This window comes from Notolabrus celidotus, chromosome 7 (genome assembly GCF_009762535.1).
Source record: "Notolabrus celidotus isolate fNotCel1 chromosome 7, fNotCel1.pri, whole genome shotgun sequence".
Taxonomy (NCBI): domain Eukaryota; kingdom Metazoa; phylum Chordata; class Actinopteri; order Labriformes; family Labridae; genus Notolabrus; species Notolabrus celidotus.
The window spans coordinates 1778257-1796204 of NC_048278.1; the positions used below are offsets into that span (position 1 = coordinate 1778257).

At 41.5% G+C, this 17948-nt stretch overlaps 1 protein-coding gene across 1 annotated transcript; it reads right to left on the reverse strand.

Annotated features, from left to right (window-relative positions):
• Nucleotides 1-3311: 3311 nt before the first annotated feature.
• Nucleotides 3312-16971, reverse strand: slc24a2 (solute carrier family 24 member 2). Its single transcript, XM_034688492.1, has 10 exons — nucleotides 16051-16971; nucleotides 7173-7208; nucleotides 6824-6935; nucleotides 6506-6589; nucleotides 6087-6122; nucleotides 5878-5957; nucleotides 5654-5791; nucleotides 4749-4838; nucleotides 3649-3815; nucleotides 3312-3561 (listed from the first exon to the last, which is right to left on the reverse strand). The coding sequence occupies exons 1-10, from the start codon at nucleotides 16969-16971 to the stop codon at nucleotides 3312-3314; spliced, it is 1914 nt and encodes a 637-aa protein (XP_034544383.1).
• Between the last annotated feature and the right edge of the window lie 977 nt (nucleotides 16972-17948).

Sequence of the window (17948 nt, forward strand, 5' to 3'; positions counted from 1 at the left end):
CATGCTTCTCTGTGGGGTACAGATCTGGGGTATTTTTCAGAGTGTGTTTGAAAGCAGCCTATGCCAAACTACCCTTTGATCAACACCTTAACTTCTTGATGGATCACAAGATCAACTTTAATCTGGATAATTTGCACTAAATACTCATACAGTGAGGCGTCTCACAGTTTGGTTAGTCCACTTTGTGCAGCAGGTCGACCTCAGACCATCAAACAGCAACAGTGAAAATTTGAGTTTTCATTTATTTGATCATACAACCATTTATACAGAGTGGAATGATATATGTCTTTACAGTATAATACACAATTCAAGTAGCACATGAATATGATTCCATACTTGCATAACGTACAAGGGAAAATACAAAAAAGCATTTTACCATCAGTCATGGTATTCAAACGGTTCAAGGGTGAATTTTTATAAATATTTCTAAATGCACTCACTCATGCACGCATTGCTCACATTCACAGGATCCAGCACAGAGAGAATGACACTGCATAGACAGGCTACACCTGGAGTCTGAGATTAGAAGAAATGTGGTGGCTTGTAATCTAAGTGTTGACTATGAATACATACAGGAGTTTATACACACTTTACAAATCTTTTTACACAAAAACGCACAATAAAACACTTTTTAAACATTGGAAGACGGGGACCAGTGTGGGTTCATCCAATTTTAGACAGATTATTTCTTTTCGAAGACACACGTGTTTAATTGTATGGGAAATCAATGAATAAAAAATGTTGAGTTAAAATCCAGCAGTGACACAAAAATACGATATTGAACCCGTAGATGAGTGGCTGAACTAATGTTTCCATGAGTATCTCAACAGGGAATTCTGTTTATTCATCAAATAAAAGGAAAACAATGAAATAAAATAAAAAAAATAAAAAAGCAACATGAATGTGAAGTGATACCTGAGGAAATCTGTGTTTTTGGGAAGCAGTGGAAAATCCATGAACAGCCTTTACGTCTGTTTGCAATAATTTCCATCTTCTGTTGTCGTAAGGGACTGAAACACTTTAAAGAAGAACTACCAGAGGTAAAAGATAATAAAGATCTTTGGGAGTATATTTCATCTTTGATATCTGACAGCAGGATAAGAAGGGGAATGAATGAGTGATGAAGTTGTGCGCTGTTTCTTGTTTGAGGGCGGTCAGCGAGCATTAGGTGGTTAAACTGAAGACCAGATGGACATTCACCTCGTTCGGTGGGACAGAGAGGCCTTAAAGGACTCATCTGGCATGCATCTATAGATTTTATCAGATTACAGTTTGCTCAGAGAAAGAAATGAAATGAAAGCACCTCAAAACAAAAACGTATTCTACAGAATGAAAGTGAGCATTCAAAAACAGATTTTTCATAACAGACCTCTTTATTGTCGTTTTCTTCAGAGTCGTAATCATTCCAAACCTCTTCAGTGAAGTTGCTTTAATGAGTTGATGGAAACACACCCTTTTGTTTCTGCAAAATATGGAAATTCACTGCAGGAGAATTTCTTTAAATGTTAATTTTTAAATGAAGAATAAAAATACGGGCCGACTTAATTTATCGTTTCATGTTTAGATTTTAATCCTGCAGCTCTTTTGGCTTTTATAACCCTGACTGATCGTGAGAGTGGGTTGAAACACTTCACACATGTTCTTCTCTCTGCTCTTAAACATGCTCTTTACTAAATATGAAGAGGAGGGCCCATCCCACAACAGGATTAAAGATAGCTACTGTTTACTAATGGAGAAGCGGCTGTAAACAGTGTAGAGACTGATCGATCTGTGGGCTATGATCTGAAACTAATCAGATAATCTGTGCTGAACATCGTGTTGGCCAAAGTACGGGACTAGATTACTGCTCAGGTGGGGGGATTCAAGACTGTCGTAGTCTGAGCCCTTTGTGTGTTTGTACACGGCATGTTATACAGTACATGGTGTGTTTTACATCAAAACATTACAAAAGAAACCAGTTGATACTTGTCAATATTGAGCACTCTTTTTTTATGAATTCGAAAAAATAAGTAAAACACAATGAAGACCACTAATCCCAAGTCCACCACTTGTTGTCCAGACTGCGTCACGTACTGGTCAATGTGACAGTGACTCACATTTCAATGCACAAAGTCGTCCGGTATTTGTGGGGATACCAAAGTAATCTCTCTGTGAAGTGGTGCATTTAAAGGCAAACGCATCCCAAAAAGTCATGCTCACAGGCTTGTTATATGAAAAACCAGAGTGATCTGGATCTACATGAAATAGAAGCACAAGCTCTGAGCATGACAGCAGGTTTGCCGATGCAGTTTCGGTCCGTCCTATCTCTATCTCTACCTTAACTATTTAGCATTTGTATTCTATTAAAGAGAATCAGGGAGGGGAGGTAAAGTAAGTTCGGCCAAATATGTGTTTAATCTCTCCAGTTCAAGCCATCAGCTTTAATCTGACAATGATTTAGCCTCTGGGATTGACAGATAACTTCGGATGCATTCGGCCGAGGCCTCCTTTTTTGTGCGTTGGTTAATTTACCATCTGGCGAGCAACTTGGGAGGCGAAACCCTGAGTCAGAGCGGCTGATTCTGCATTGACATGCAGAACCAGTTTGGAGCTTTTCTCTTGATACGAAGACGTGGAACGATAAGGGGAGGTGGGATGAACACGGTTGGAATCTAAATGTACATAAAGCAGCTATCACACGTATGTGTTGCTCTTGCTCTTCCTCATTTGTTCCCATAAAACACAGGCTCTCTTTTGAAACATAGTCTCTTTCAGCCCCCATGTTCCACTTTTACCTTCATGAGTAGTGGAGGTACTTCTAACAGCCACACAGTCCTCTCGGTGAAAAATCAATCTCTGCTGATCTTCAGGGGAAATTTTCATCCCTCGTGGCTTTACCACGACCGGTCCATGAGTTGCTTGCAGCATTTTTCAACCAAAAGCTTCCGCTGAATGTCGTCACATAATACAAAGATACAGAAGTCCCTCCAGCCGGGTGGCATGGAGTCTGTTGAATGACATACAGGCTTGCAAGCCGGTGCTGCACGGCTATGATTCACTGGTCTGAGTTTGCAGCATTAATTAAAGTCAGTGCCTCTGTCTAACCGGCATGTGTGTGTGTGTGGGTGTGTGTGTGTGTGTGTGTGTGTGTGTGTGTGTGCGTGTGTGCATTCTTTGCGTCATAGTGAGTGTATAGGTACATGTGTGTATCTACTGTGCATGTTTGTGAGACAGGTACGAGACAGTTTTGTTTCTGCGAGCATGTTTTTCCTCTCCTACAGTACATCCTGCTTCATTTCTGAGTTCTGGAAATCAAAACGCAGCGCTCCCTCTCAGACGGTGACGGGGCAGACAATGATTTTATCCTCCAGCATGACGCTGATCACGAGGAAGACGAAGTACAGCAGGAACATGAAGAGACCCAGAAACTTGCTCATCCTCCACTTGCATGCAGCGATGGAAATGATGACGAAGAGGAGCATGAGGAAAAGGAGGACAATGGCGCAGAACAGACCGTTGCTGCTCACCTGGACGGGCTTGAAGTCATTGAGGATGTTGTAGACCAGCCAGGGGAACGGCAGCCTGCAGATAGATAAGGGGTCAGGTTATCTCTGAGCTTTATTATCAAACACTTTATATCTCTGAGCACGGACATTACACCAGACTCACCCAACTGTGATGTCAAAGATGTTGGAGCCCACCGAGCTGGACACGGCCATGTCACCGAGGCCTTTTCGAGCCACGATCACACTGGTGATCAGGTCAGGGATGGAGGTGCCGGCTGCTAGGATGGTTAGACCCATGATCTCCTCTGTGATATAGAAAGTTTCTCCAACCTGGAAGGAAGAAGAAGTTAATTTTGCAGCTGTGCAGATCATTGGGCATCGATCTGATCACTCCTGTTGGTATACTGCTGACATAGAATAGTGTTGATCCAGTTAGTTTTGCAGACAATGAAACATGAAACACATATATGACAGGAATGTGCTCTTATCCTGAATTTTGACTCAGCTGTGATTCTGTTATTGGCATGAGGCTGCTGGCCAGTAGTCGAGAATAATCACAGCCGTGTCAATATTTAGTACAGCAGCACGGCCAAGGGTGTGATATTGCTTTTTCTACAACATCTCTACAAGCTGCAAAGAATATTAAAATGAAATAAGCAACACAGTGTTGTTATTCTTTGGTTGATTCAAGTCTTCATTTGACTCAGCCAATGACATTAGCTTGCAGCTTGATTAGAGCTGGACTTCTGCCAAGCAACCCAGACATTTTCCTACACCTCTGCTGCCATGTGTTTCCCTAAATGCTTTACAGACCAGTTTCTGCATTGGGACAAATATATATTTATGTTTATTACAGGTCATTGATCATGCATCAGTGAAATAAGAGTGTTCACAGCTGCTTTGCAGATGCCAACTTGATTTATAAAGACAAAGATTCTCTACTGGGATCTTAAAGACGTTTTAAAGCACCTACGCACATCGCTCTGCACCTATGGGTCTTAAGACAGAAGGTGCCCCTCCCCAATAACCTTGCACAAATGACCTCATGCTTTATTTGCACAGCTAAAATAGAGCTCTGCAGGTTGATCTGGCTGTGGATCAGGGCAGATTAGTGGGGATTAGCTGCGGTGGTCACACATTCGACACCCTGACTGCTGAACTCTCATAAGAAAGGTCTCAGAAATAGAACAGGCAACAGAGCAAAGAGATAGCATGCATGTTTTTGTTAGTTTGTTTGGTTGTGTGTATTCATGTGGGAGGTACCTGGTGAGCCCACCACACCATCAGGTAGGAGAAGAAAGCAATCCAACCAATGGCGCCAAGGAACGTGATGGGGAAGAACTTTGCTGAGGTCTGAAACACAGAAGTACACAAATATAGATCACTTGAAGGCAATGCTAACCATCAGCACGCTATGCTTCACACTTAAAATTAAAATAAGGTTTCACCATCTGTGATCTGAAGGCCAACGAAATATTCTTTTTGACAGCAGTGGCCAAGTAAGCATGGTTTCTGATTTAGCTAGCGCGTTCCAGGTAAGCGGTAAAGAATATTAAAGCCTCTCCTTCATTTTCAGTGTGCTGGTCACTGTTAACAGCCCACCAACAGCCTTGAGAACCAGGTTGATAGCGACACTGTAATGCAGATGTCTGTCTATATAATTTCATAGAATGCTAATGTGTTTTTAGGATTGCATTGCAGCCACAGTATTCAACTTTTTTCTCTTTAAGTGGACGATTTCTTGCAAAAAGTAAAACCTGCAGGATGGAGACGGTACAATTCTACAGGAACTAGAAGCAGGAGACGGATTAGGATGTAGATTCTGCATTCATATGCATATATAAGTTTATGTTGAACACACACACTCGTGGTAAGTATAGGAATATGTGTTATTAATTTAAGATTAAAAAAAATATGCTAGTTCTGTTTGTAAATATTTTTCTCAGAGTTCTTGTTGGGTACTTTTTTCTTTAATTTGAAGGAAGGCAAGAAATGTTTGGGAGAAGAGAGAGGGGATGACATGCAGCAGAAGAGGCCAGGAGTTGATCTGTGTCGAGGACTGTAAGTGCAGGACAAGCTTTAACAGTTGCCCCACTCATACATATCCTCATGCATTAATGACCCTTTTCACCTTGAGTGTGTTTCCATGTCTAAGCGTGAGTTCTCACCTCTCTCCTGACGTCGGGCAGTGACAGCCACAGCGGGAAGACGATGGGCAGAATCACGAGGTAGGTTATTTGTTTCCTGATGGTGTCAGGCCAGGCGAGGCTCAGAGGCTGGTCTTCATCCTCCTCTTCATCACCATCCTGAGGAGGAGTCACTTTACATTAACAAAAACACACACACCATCTGATTATGTTGTTTGTGCAGCACATTGAAGAAGAGGACGTACCCCGTCTCCTGCAACAACACCGTTCATGGGCGGCGTGACTTCCACGGCGACGTTTGAACTGTTAGGGATGTTTTTATCAGCTGGAGGAAAGACAGGAAGGAGAGAGAGAGAGACGGTGAGTAAAACTAAGGGTTTGTTTTTTTTAAAGAACAGAATGAATATGAAATATTTTGATCTTGTGACTTTAAAAGAAGGCTGAAACTTAGTACAATGTCCTCTTGGAGGTTGTGTCTGCGAGAGGGCTCCTATGTTGGGAAACAGAGCAGGGTTAACGACGCACCCTAACACGATGACACTGACAGACAAGCATGTGGAAGTCCTTTTGTGACTTCTCTCAGAGAATCGATAAAACTTAGTGACAAACCAGATTGAAATCTGATCTGAGAAACTGGCTGATCACATTTCAATCTGCTGATTCAGACATAATCAATAAATAACATTGAATGCATAAAACATCCAAAAGTAAACAATAACAAAACTTGACTGACTTCATGAACAGTTTGACAGCTTCACTTATCAGTTGCTGGACTTCCACATGACTTATCTCTCGGGTCATTATCTGACATCTCATCAAACAGCACAAACAGACTCATTTCTAACTCAGTCCCAACATGTCCACGTCACTCACCCACACCATTGGCATTGGCGGCCTCATCTTTACACTTCTGCTTGGCCATTTTGTGAAGGATTGATGCCTTCTCTTTGAAACGTCCTGTAACAAAGAAATCAAACGTGCACAATTACCCTCCTAACAGTGAAGAGCTATTTGTGAAACTAAAAACTGAATTTGAAAGAAAAAGATAGACCACAAAGTATTTTATTGAATAAAACTCTCTCTTTGGACTCCTCTGGTTCCAGTAAAGATCCTGGAAGTTGTACTCATGAAGACTTGTGGTATCTTTTTGAATGTTGTAAGAGAGTATTTTAGTTTTTCCTTTACCTATACCTTCATCACTGAGGGGGTCGAGGGTGTGTATCATGAGCTGGAAGATACTGTTTCTCATCAGTGAGTTGTGAAGAGAGGCACAGCTCCCTTCCCTTTGTAACCTGGGTTTGGCCTGGAGAAACACAGTTCACACAACATGTTAATATGAGTACATGTCATAAAGATGCATCCATACCTATCACACACTAGACTTCATGCAACATTTTTATGAATGCAAACACTCCTAAAACACTGACAACTGAGGAATGTGCAGAAAAACCTCTTATATATATCTTTAAATACATGAGGAATATGAATCTGATCATGCCTTTTTCTTTAAAATGATAACAAATTCATGAAACGAACTCACCGTCAGCTTGTTCTCATCACCCTCAGGAGCATTTACCTGAGAAAAGACACAGAGAAAGAACAAATATTACAAATAAACAGTATTCACTAATCATCTGCAGCGAGGACACAGCAACACAAACACATGTACCATATGCAATCTAACAGAATAAGGCCTGCAGTACTCGCTACTTTATTTTACAGTGTTTTTATTTTCAGTCAGTGAAGTTCCAAAAAGTTTTCATTTCTCTTTATTGTTTAAGTTCCTTTTTTTGCGTCCTGATGACCAGAAAACAAATTCTAAAAACTAAATAAATATGCAATTGTTTGTTTTCTCCATCAAATATAAGAAGCTTACTTTTATCAGAATACTGACAGCCTGATAAGTGAGATCAAAATCTGGATTTAACCCCCTCATCACCCATGATGAAAGTCTTTACTCTTCTTTTTTAGAAACGTACAGCGCTGAAGATATCACACATATACACGGTGTCTTTGCTGTGTGTGTGCTCCTTCACTGTTTCCTCAGCCTCTCCTCCCCGGGAGGCTTTTTTGATTTTGTTCCAACATTAAGATTAGGATCCTACACACACACAGGAAAGACTAACTAATCTCAAACCCAGCCATTTCCTCAGAGGACATATACAGCACAGAAGTGTCAGCACACTGAGTTACACGATCCCAAAAAAACCACACAGTGTCCGCCGACTGAGGCAGGAGGACGTGGTGTGGTGGTTTGTGTGGATACAGAGGGGAGGGATTGAGTGTTTAGAGATGTTTAAGAGAACAGATGAGACTTCATTCATGACGTTTGTGCAATGCAAACTGGTAAGAGTTGTTGACATCAGGGTAAAGAGTGTGAGCACTCTGTAGGATTCCCATAATGCTCCACAGAAACACAACCGCAGTAGGGATGCACAATTTATCCAACATGCTGATATTCTTTAACTAATTGTGTCCTTTTTCATAGTCTACTTGTTTTAGAAATAGACAAACCAAAACAAATAACATTATATTCTAGCATTAATCTTAGTCTATTTCCTACACTTTAAAATGCTTCTGTACAGCTGATATAACATTTTCCTTAGCTTTAATCTCCCAATACACTGCCAACATAGAGCGTCCCTAAACCACAGTGAGGACGCTGCTTTGAGTGTTAGGGTGACATAAATCAGATCAAACTCTGTGCAAAAATATTGCAACAAGAGTGAACTTTGGTACCCTTTATTTATCTGGTATTGAAATGCTCTTTGATAGAAGAACTTTTGTAATTTGGTGGTAAATAAAACACCTCTTGACATGTCTCTTGTATGATTGCATGTAAAATGAAACTCTTGTTTTATCACTAGTCATCCTAAACTAGTGACATTTTGCCATCCAATCACCTCTGATTTAAGGCTAAGGTTTCTGAGATGTCATGACTGTTAAACAGGCTGAGGTAAAATCCTGCATGAAGTCAAAAAAAGAAAAAAACTTCTACATAACTTCTTTATATTTATCATCATACCTCCAAATACATTTACCTTAATCTTACTATCTTGCAAAGATTCACATTAATAGCAGCTCAGTGATATTTCTAAAACTTCAAAGTGTTATAGAGTGTCGAGAGAGGGACTAATATCCTGTAAGTACCAGGAAATGCTCAACTAAGTTTCCATCTTCAGGGGTTTATGTACGTCGTGAAGGCCGGGCATTGGACGGTTGCCTCTGTCCAAAGTTTCCTTGTTAACACCTGAGGATTTGACTAATACCTGGACAACTCATTCCCATCTCATAAGGTTCTTATTCAACAGAAATGTTGTTAACTGCTCAGGTAAGTGAAACGACTCGGCTACTTGGTGACAGAAGATAATTCCTAGTCTGCAGCCGTAGACTGTTTCAAGCATGGACGTAGTCTCAGTGACGTCACCCATTTGTTCTTGGAGCAGAGTTTTAGAAGTCTATTGACGGGGGTCGCCATATTGGAAATGCTGACTTGGATCGCCCAAGAAAGAGGCTAAGAGTTGGAGTTGAGGCGAGCCTTTAGCCTCCTCGCTACAGCTACAGCATGCACACCTGTCAGTGAAGTCCGCCACGCCCCTAATTAACTTGTGACCTTAATATTTCACTGCCTGTACAGCGTGTGCTGATAGAGAAATGAGCTGTTCTCACCAAAATAGTTTCTTGAACCAGGCTGTAAACATGTTTATTTCTGCTGTAAATATCAGCTTCTTTGAATGGGTGTGTATGTGGCGTAAGTGGACATTTAATGACCTGCAGTTTTTTAACTCTTCTACATTGGCTTCATATTTTAAGACCAGATCTTGCTGCTTGTTCCTACAATTTAAAGGTATACTAACAACACAACTAGCTAACTAACCATATGCGCTATTGTTCCCACATTGACTTTCCCAAATCAAGAGTTTAAAGAACAAATGGCTCAGAGGAGCAGTGTACTCCTTGCACAATGTGTTACAAACGCCATACTCTGGTGTATATAAGGACTACAGGAAGTGTTGCAAGTAACAAAAGCTTTTTCCCTCTGCACCTCTATGTGTGTCTTTCTCCAGAGAAAGCATCCTTGTTATCACGACTGTCACAGATTAGTAAAAGGTTTAAAGATGAACTGGATTCTCTTATTCCTTAAATCAAATGTTAGCCACAGTTTCCAATTAAAGACACAGACTCAGTTGCGTCAGAAGCCCGGCAGCCAATCAGAATCGAGTATTCACCCAGTCTACGGTGTGATTACATTTATATCAGACCCTGCATGGGGATACAAGAATCAGTTGAGGCTATAGATGGTAAATTAAAATGGCTACCAGAAGTGTTCTCTGGCTGTGAAGTCACCCTGTAAGCCCCGCCTCCCTCATGTTAACACATGGAACATGGGTCAAACTTTAAAATCAATATACACGTCATAAGCATGTTTCTCAAACATGGTTCCTGTCATTATAGTTAACTCTTATCATGCTGATTTATGTAGTATAAGTTATTTGATTTTGAAACAGGGTTGATTTACAGCTCTGCAGGCTCCTGCCGAATTCGTAAAGGAGGACACTTACACAAGAGTCACTGAACTTCCCATAACCTTAAATGTCTGCTTCAGATCAACACATGAATCTGTTCTGCTTTGGACTGAACACACCTCAGCAGTCTATGATGTTTTATCTGTAAGGTAAACGCGTGTTTTGGTCAGCAGAAAGGTGTGACATCAGTCCACCAGCCAGGTTGCTTCTGCCCATGCTGTATAGGTGCACCAGCATGGAGGCCGTATTTTGGCTTCACATCTCACAGTGATTCTACATATAGTGCATAGTCAAAGTACAGCCACAGTATGAGACACACAGCAGTAAACAAAGTGACAGACTTGTGTTTGATGGATAAAGCTGAATTGTTATTGAAAAAGTGAGGTTATATATGTAGACGAGAGCTGCTATCTTTTTCTTGGAGTGCAAATTTCTCCAGAAGAGAGGTGAAGGGTTTGTTGTTGACACGTTTTCATGATGGAGGCCTCAGAGTTTGAGCAGATAATCTCTTTAGCATGCATCTGACAAGACACCTGTTGCTGCTGTTGTGTCAACCACAGCAAGGGTAAAGCTAGGCTGCTTGTTTTTATTTATGAAGGGGTCTCACTTCCATGAATGAGTCGAGTAAACTTCAGATATGCCTGTTTATTTATTCATCTGATATGACAGTGTCACTAAAATCAGTCTGGACACAATATATAATTGAACCCAAAGATGACTTCCCCACCTGTGAAGAAGATGATGACATTTTCTGTAGCTTTTAAAAACGTATTTCTTTGTCAGTAAACTGAACTTAAATGAACTTTGTTGAATGAAGGAGTTACAGAGACTCAGGGGTCACCTGTGCAACCTGCAGCATCCATGTGATGGCTGAGCAGCATGGCCTCTCGTAGCCAGCTTGGCATTAGTTCATGTTGGTTAGTGCTCACATGGCCCCACAAAAGACACCTTTAACCTTCTGCTGTGACTGAGACTGGATTCAAGAGATTCACCTGCGTGTGAAAAACTCACTTCTGATGATTCTGATAAAGTTTCATCACCACATTACCCAATCGGAGAAACAACACCTTCAGCTTCAGACACTTATGAAACCCTTTAAAACTCTTTATCTCAGGTGTTTGTAAGCTGAAGACCTGAGCCTTTTTCCACAGTGCGCTCAGACATGGCTGTTTTTGAACATGTCCGTGGTTGCATGACATCCGTAACTTAGCGAAACACGACTAATCTTTGCCCTTATTTCACTCAGCTCTCATCTCCGCTCTGCCATATGTGTGAGGTTCTCTCAGTCCTCTGCTGGAGCTGCATCCTTTCACCAATCAGAACAAATCAACCTCAGATCAGTGACAGCCAGTTTAGTTATTTATACTATATGAACATCCTGAAATCCACCCTGCTGCACATGAATCTATAAATACACCATCACTAAGCTGTAACTGCTCAGGTAGCCAGACATTCACTGACTGCAGTTAATCTTTCTTTGCTTTATGCAACTTCATAAAAACAATAGAGGAAAAAGATTTTGGCAATGTCATTAGAAATATCTATTTACATCTAAAAACTGAAGATGAAAGCAAAGAGGTGAAGCTGCATACAAATAATCCCTTGTGTTGTCACATGTTGTCACATTTAATTACAGTCTGAGTCCTATTTTGAATGCTTGTTTGCAGTTTTAGTGAATTAGATGTTCTTGTCACTCACAGGAAATCACATTTCTTAATTCTGTTAAGAGTTAACATCGTCTTAATGAGCTCAAGATTCTCTGAAAACCTGTCTGAGTTTACGTTAAAAAAAGAAACAGCTCATCACTGGACTTGTCTTGCAATAAAAAAAATTAAAATCTGTAAATTCTTGAGAATAATTTACAACATGACCGCAAAATCATTTCCAGGGTAAAGAGTAAAAACTCTCCAGAAAACTCAGATGGCAATCGTCCAAATTATGAAAATAAATAAGCAGAAAAAAAAATGTGAATCATGTTGATCTTGTAGATAAAAGGTGGCTTATTCATGCTGTGATACCAAGATGTTTGAATATGATGTGTGCCACTTTTTATCTGAGCATCTCGTCCAACTCAGAAGTCTCTCATCCAAAGACACTGAGAAACTTCCAAATCCCTAAAATCCTTTATTTACACCAAACTTTCTCATCATCCCAATAATAATCACCACTGAGGCACAATCACACCACCTCTCTCTCTCTCTCTCTCTCTCTCTCTCTCTCTCTCTCTCTCTCTCTCTCTCTCTCTCTCTCTCTCTCTCTCTCTCTCTCTGTCCGTTTGCAGTGTCCACCTGATTCTCCGAGCTGTGGGACTTAGCCAGGATTAATCAGCAGAGATCACCACTTTTAGACTGGTAATTTTCAAGCCTGCGTGTGAAGTCCTTCAGCAACCTTCACAGGGCATCATGATGTCTAACATCGCCCTGTCTCTGTCTCATCTGTCTGCAAATACCCCAACTTTACTCCTCAGAGGACCACGTACAGGATCAACTGTGTATGTTTTTTAAGACAGCATATTGTGATCATAATCGGAGTGACTTGATGCTATAAATAAAGACTCTCGGCTAAGGCCAACAGCTGCAACCTTGAAGTTAATCATATGAGCTTTGACCTGACCCCAGAATCATCACAAGATTATTATCACTATGTCAGAAAACTAACATTTCCACTGTAATGCATGTGATAGATACACTCTAAAGACACATGCACTTTGGTTTATGAATATAAAATACACTAATGAACAGTATAAATATAATTAATAGCCAAGCAACGAGATTGTGACACAATGTTGGTTCAGTAATTCACAAGGTTGTTGCAGATTCACAACATCCCTGCTTTCTGATTCTGGTCTGATATTAATGACTTCAAGGAGAATTTAGACATTTTGTAAGAGTTCTCCAGAGACTGGGTGACAGAGTGCTTGGCGGTATGTTTGCTGTCGTCACTGCAGGTAAGCAGTTGATAAGGGGATCAGAGAGGATTGTCGTCTTTAGTGCCTTCGGCGACCAAACCAACAGATCTTGTGTCTTTCTCCTCTAATATACTTGCTTTAAGCATCAAATGCAAACACTCAAAAACACCTTCAATAATGCACAAAATAAAAGCAGTGCCATGTCACGAGCATGACTGCCGGCTGAGGAAGGAGCAATCAGTCTTTTTCTCTCTGTGATCTGCTGATTCCTGCTCCCCCAGGGAGCATCTGACTATTATTAGCGGCTCTAATGGGATTGGGAAGCATTAACCCGAGGGATTATTTGGCAGCTACCGACACATGAGGGCAAGACGGTTGGACATCAAGTGCTGGATGGTAGAAAGAGAAAAGCTTTTCTTGGGTTGAGATGAGGCGGCCTGATATACAGCTGATTTCCAGAAGGGCAAGTATGTCAGCAGAGATTCTAAAACAACACAACACTGAAATGTTCAGCACCCAGATATTCAGTTTATGGGCATGACAAGGACATGAACCTTAGAAAAGAGCACGGTTAAGATTATATGAGGGGAGGGACTAAAGTCAATCTAAAAAAAACGTGATTTACAGTTCTTATTGGACTGAGAATAAGGAAAAATGTCATAAAGAATTATGCTAATTGGTAAACGAGCAAATATACAAAGACAAAGTGAGATTTCAAATCACAGATTTCTCTGTATTTTCATGACTTTGATGCCAAACAAAAGTAAAGTGCTGTACCTTATTTTGCTTAATGAATGCAAGCTTTGTTTTGTCTTATTCACATTACCTAAGCCCTTCAGGGGAGGAGCTCTGAAGCAGATACAACCATATCTAAGAGTGGTGATAATAAGCTCATCTGTTACCTAAAACGTGACAACCTCCACTGGCCTGAGTCTCAATCATGAAAACAGTGAGATGATAGATACCACTGCATGTGAAGACTCTGTGCGTGTGTCATTAAATGAAAAACAGAAGTGTATCAGATGTAATTATTGTTACGAGAAAAGCACTGTATACGCCCCTGAAGACCTGGTGATGGGTGATGTCACTCTAGGCTACTGACAAGCTGCTCTAAGATCAGCCTACAGCAGTTTTAGCGGTTGTCACCTGAGAGCCGTACGAGATTACAACATCAGAGAGCAACAGATCTGACTCCAACTGCACACACAGAACATGAAAACAGACAGAGGGACAAGTGTGAAGAAATATCGTAGCTTCTTTGTGCGTATGTGATTGTGAGTGTTCAACCTTGTGAGCTGTTCAATCATGTGATCTTATACAGCATCAGTCTGCATGTGGCTATTTATTAACACAGCAAGAGTAGCACAATGAGTCCTCCAAGCTAATCTCAAAATAACCCTTTCTCAGCCTCTTTTCTCCAGTGACGGGAAGAGATTGGTTCTGGGATTGCGAGGTGATTGGCGAGTGTGTTGCCATCAGGTCAACATCCTCCTTGTGCAACTGTGTAAGTGCCTTTCAGAGAAACAATGCAGCAGCTCTTTGACGATGCTTTGAGTTTTAGCAATTCCTAGATCAGTGAAAACCTTTCAATGTGTAATGCTAACATAGAGAGAATAAGACGATCTGTGTGATCAATATTAGAGTGCATAACCATCGCAATCAGCTAAATTAGAGGACTAACAACACTCAGAGTTACAAAGATCCTCCAGAGTCAAGAGGGCACTTTCCCCAATGTCAGAGCAAAGACAAGGGGCACTAACGAGGAGGTTGAGGAGGTGTTACAGAGACTCTTGGACCAGATTTGTTGTGTATTCTGGGTGTAGTTTATGGGTAGCCTTCACAAACCCTTTCATAACTTCCAACAGTAAGAATTTTTATCATCAGCATAACTACAGACTTGTTGCATTGAATTAAAGAACTGAAACTATGTGAGTGTTTCGATAACTATCAATTTGGCAGTTCTCTGTCTGTTTGGAGGAAATTACATCTGAACTGGATGAAACAAAGACAGACCAGTCCTGCTGACATGTTGTGATGCTTGCCAAATTCTGGTCTGGATTTGGTGACTAACAGCAGGGACCAAAGACAAGGCCCTTCCCTTGACTTAGTCAGCACCAAGAGGCCACCGTCTCTCTCTGTGTCTGGCACTGTCCAAGCGACACAGGTGGCAAATTAAGACAAATCTTTATATCCCTCCAGAGGAGAATTCAGCAGGGTTTGGCCGCTTGACAGAGCTCTGTCTGCTCAGCACTCTGTTATAACACCTTATCTGCCTCTTTTATAACACCCTTATAACAGAACCTATGAACAGGGACCATGCTGCTGTCAGTACAGGTTCACTCTAAGATCAGTGTGTTATACAAATACTCACTGCCCGGATTTTAGCAAAGACACAGTGCAGCAGCTATCCAATCTAAAACTGGTGCCAATAATAAAATGGTCAAAGCAGGTCTGACCAGCTCGCAGTTTGACCTTCAAACAAAGTTAGTGCGATAGTTAGAAACTTCTGAATGGATGACTTTGAAGAGGAACATGGGGTCGTGTGTCCATCATGGATGGATGGATGGATGGATGGATGGATGGATGGATGGATGGATGGATGGATGGATGGATGGATGATGGGTGATGGATGGATGGATGGATGGATGGATGGATGGATGGATGGATGGATGGATGGATGGATGGATGGATGATGGGTGATGGATGGATGGATGGATGGATGGATGGATGGATGGATAGATGGATGGATGGATGGATGGATGGATGGATGGATGGATGGATGGATGATGGATGATGGATGATGGATGATGGATGATGGATGGATGGATGGATGGATGGATGGATGGATGATGGATGGATGGATGGATGGGCAGACTAATGGATAATTAGATGGATGGATTGTTTGATGGGTGGAGGACAAATGGATGGACTGATTGACAGATATCTGGAGGAAAAGATGGACGGATGGACAAAATCAGGCTCACCCTTGGTGCAGTCTCCAGCTCGTCCACCTGGTTTCCTCCCAGAAGCCTCTTGATGACAAGTTCTACCTTGGCGTTAAACTTCATGAAAGTCACGTAGCAGGTGTAGCATGACAGCAGGCTGATACTCTCTCCGATTGAAATCTCATTATCCAAAAAGAAATAGATGAGCATGAGCAAGCCAATGATATAGAAGGAGACGTCTCTGAACAGAGGCCACCAGGTGAGGTTCAGCACCTCTTTGGAGAACAGGGCGCACATCCCAATCACAAACAAAATGTTGAAGACAGCAGAACCCACAATGGTACCAATACCTACATTACTGTGGGAGACGAAGACTCCTATGACAGAGGTAAAGAGTTCTGGGGCTGAGCCACCTGCTGCCATGAAGGTGGCTCCTGCTACATCATCCGAGATCTCCAGCTTCTCTGTGATGACCGTGAGTGCGGGGACAAAGAACTCATCACAGACAATAGCTAAGGCTATGAACATGTACAACATGCCAAACATATGAAGCACCACGAATCCCTGGCGTCTGTCATCCACGCTGAATAAGTCCGTTGGGTAGTCCCCGTGGTTCATCTCTTCTTCAGATGATTTCATGGCTATCGGTGTGTCCTGTGTTGCGATTGAAAGGTTATGGTGCTGTAGAAGTGTTCTTTGGGGCACTGCTGCCTCTGCTGAGCCCTCATCAGCTGATTCCAGATCCCTGGCCATCGTTGTGACCAGTGACAAGGCACTCCAAGAGCAGACTGTGCAGACCACCACCAAGCTGATGACGAAGCCCAGGATCCGTCCGGGCCGCATTTTTCTTCTGATGCCCTGGTAGTGATGCCTTGAGCAGCTACTGTGACGGCCCAGAAGAGGTTCAGAGCTGGAGGGAGCCATCATGCCTCGACTTCTTATGGGTGGCATGAAATCCATGGTGTTTGGCGCAGGTTGTTAGGCAGAGTGGATGAATCCCCCCCTAAGCCGGGTTGATGGATCTGGTGGCTACGAGGGCGGGGGTTTGACAGGCCGCGTCGGTTCACCGATTTGTTTGCATGCTGTTCCCCAATCTAAACACAATGGAAGCCCCCCAGTCTGATTCCAGGATCCAGCCCATTCAAAGGCTCCCTCATAATGCTCTCTGCAAGACACGGGGACAAAAACAACACAAGTTTTAATGTAAGGGGGGTAAACATATAGATGCAGGAAATATTCAACAGCTAAGTCCTGAAGATAGTCTGGTCCTGCTCAGGGTTTCTGCCTTTATACAGGATGTTCTTCCTCTTACTGTTACCTAATGTTGCCTAAGGTTGGTTCATGCTGGATTAACGCTGGGTTCCTGGAAGTAATATAACAAAGAGTACAGTCTAGACCTGCTCTTTTTTAAAGTGTCTGGATATATCTTTGGTTTTGGGTGCTGCACAAATATAACTTATTGATTAAAGCACAATTTAAAGATGCTTCAAAATCACTCAAGAATTTGAATTTGCTTATGTTTTCTAAACAGATTTTCTGGCATGTCAAAAGAAAATATAGTTATTGTAGAACATTAGACGTGTGACAATGCACAAAACTGATTTTTTTTTTCCTGACATGTTAAAATAAAAACAGAAGAAAGTGTCTGCATTATTATAAAACCTTGAAAGAGACTTTACAACATTAATTACTCACATAAGTCAAATCTTCTGAACCACTTGCAGATGTATTTGAAGCTTTTTAATTGAGGGGTGTTGATCTATTGTTTAATGACTCATCTTTAATCAAGTTTCAATGTTTTTTTCTTTCTTATTCCATGAGGTTCAGATTAAATAGCATTCCTTGTTGGTTATCTTCCTAATATTAGTTTACTAATCTAAATAGTAATTCAGTCAGTGTCAATGTGTTGCAACACAGACTCCTACATATTCATGCAA

Coding starts and splice junctions, on each gene's coding strand:
- slc24a2 (XM_034688492.1), bottom strand. CDS start 16,971: ATGGATTTCATGCCACCCATAAGAAGTCGAGGCATGATGGCTCCCTCC. Junction 6,590..6,823: donor CGACCCCCTCAGTGATGAAG/GTATAGGTAAAG, acceptor TCTTTGTTACAG/GACGTTTCAAAGAGAAGGCA. Junction 5,958..6,086: donor ACAACCTCCAAGAGGACATT/GTACTAAGTTTC, acceptor TCTTTCCTCCAG/CTGATAAAAACATCCCTAAC.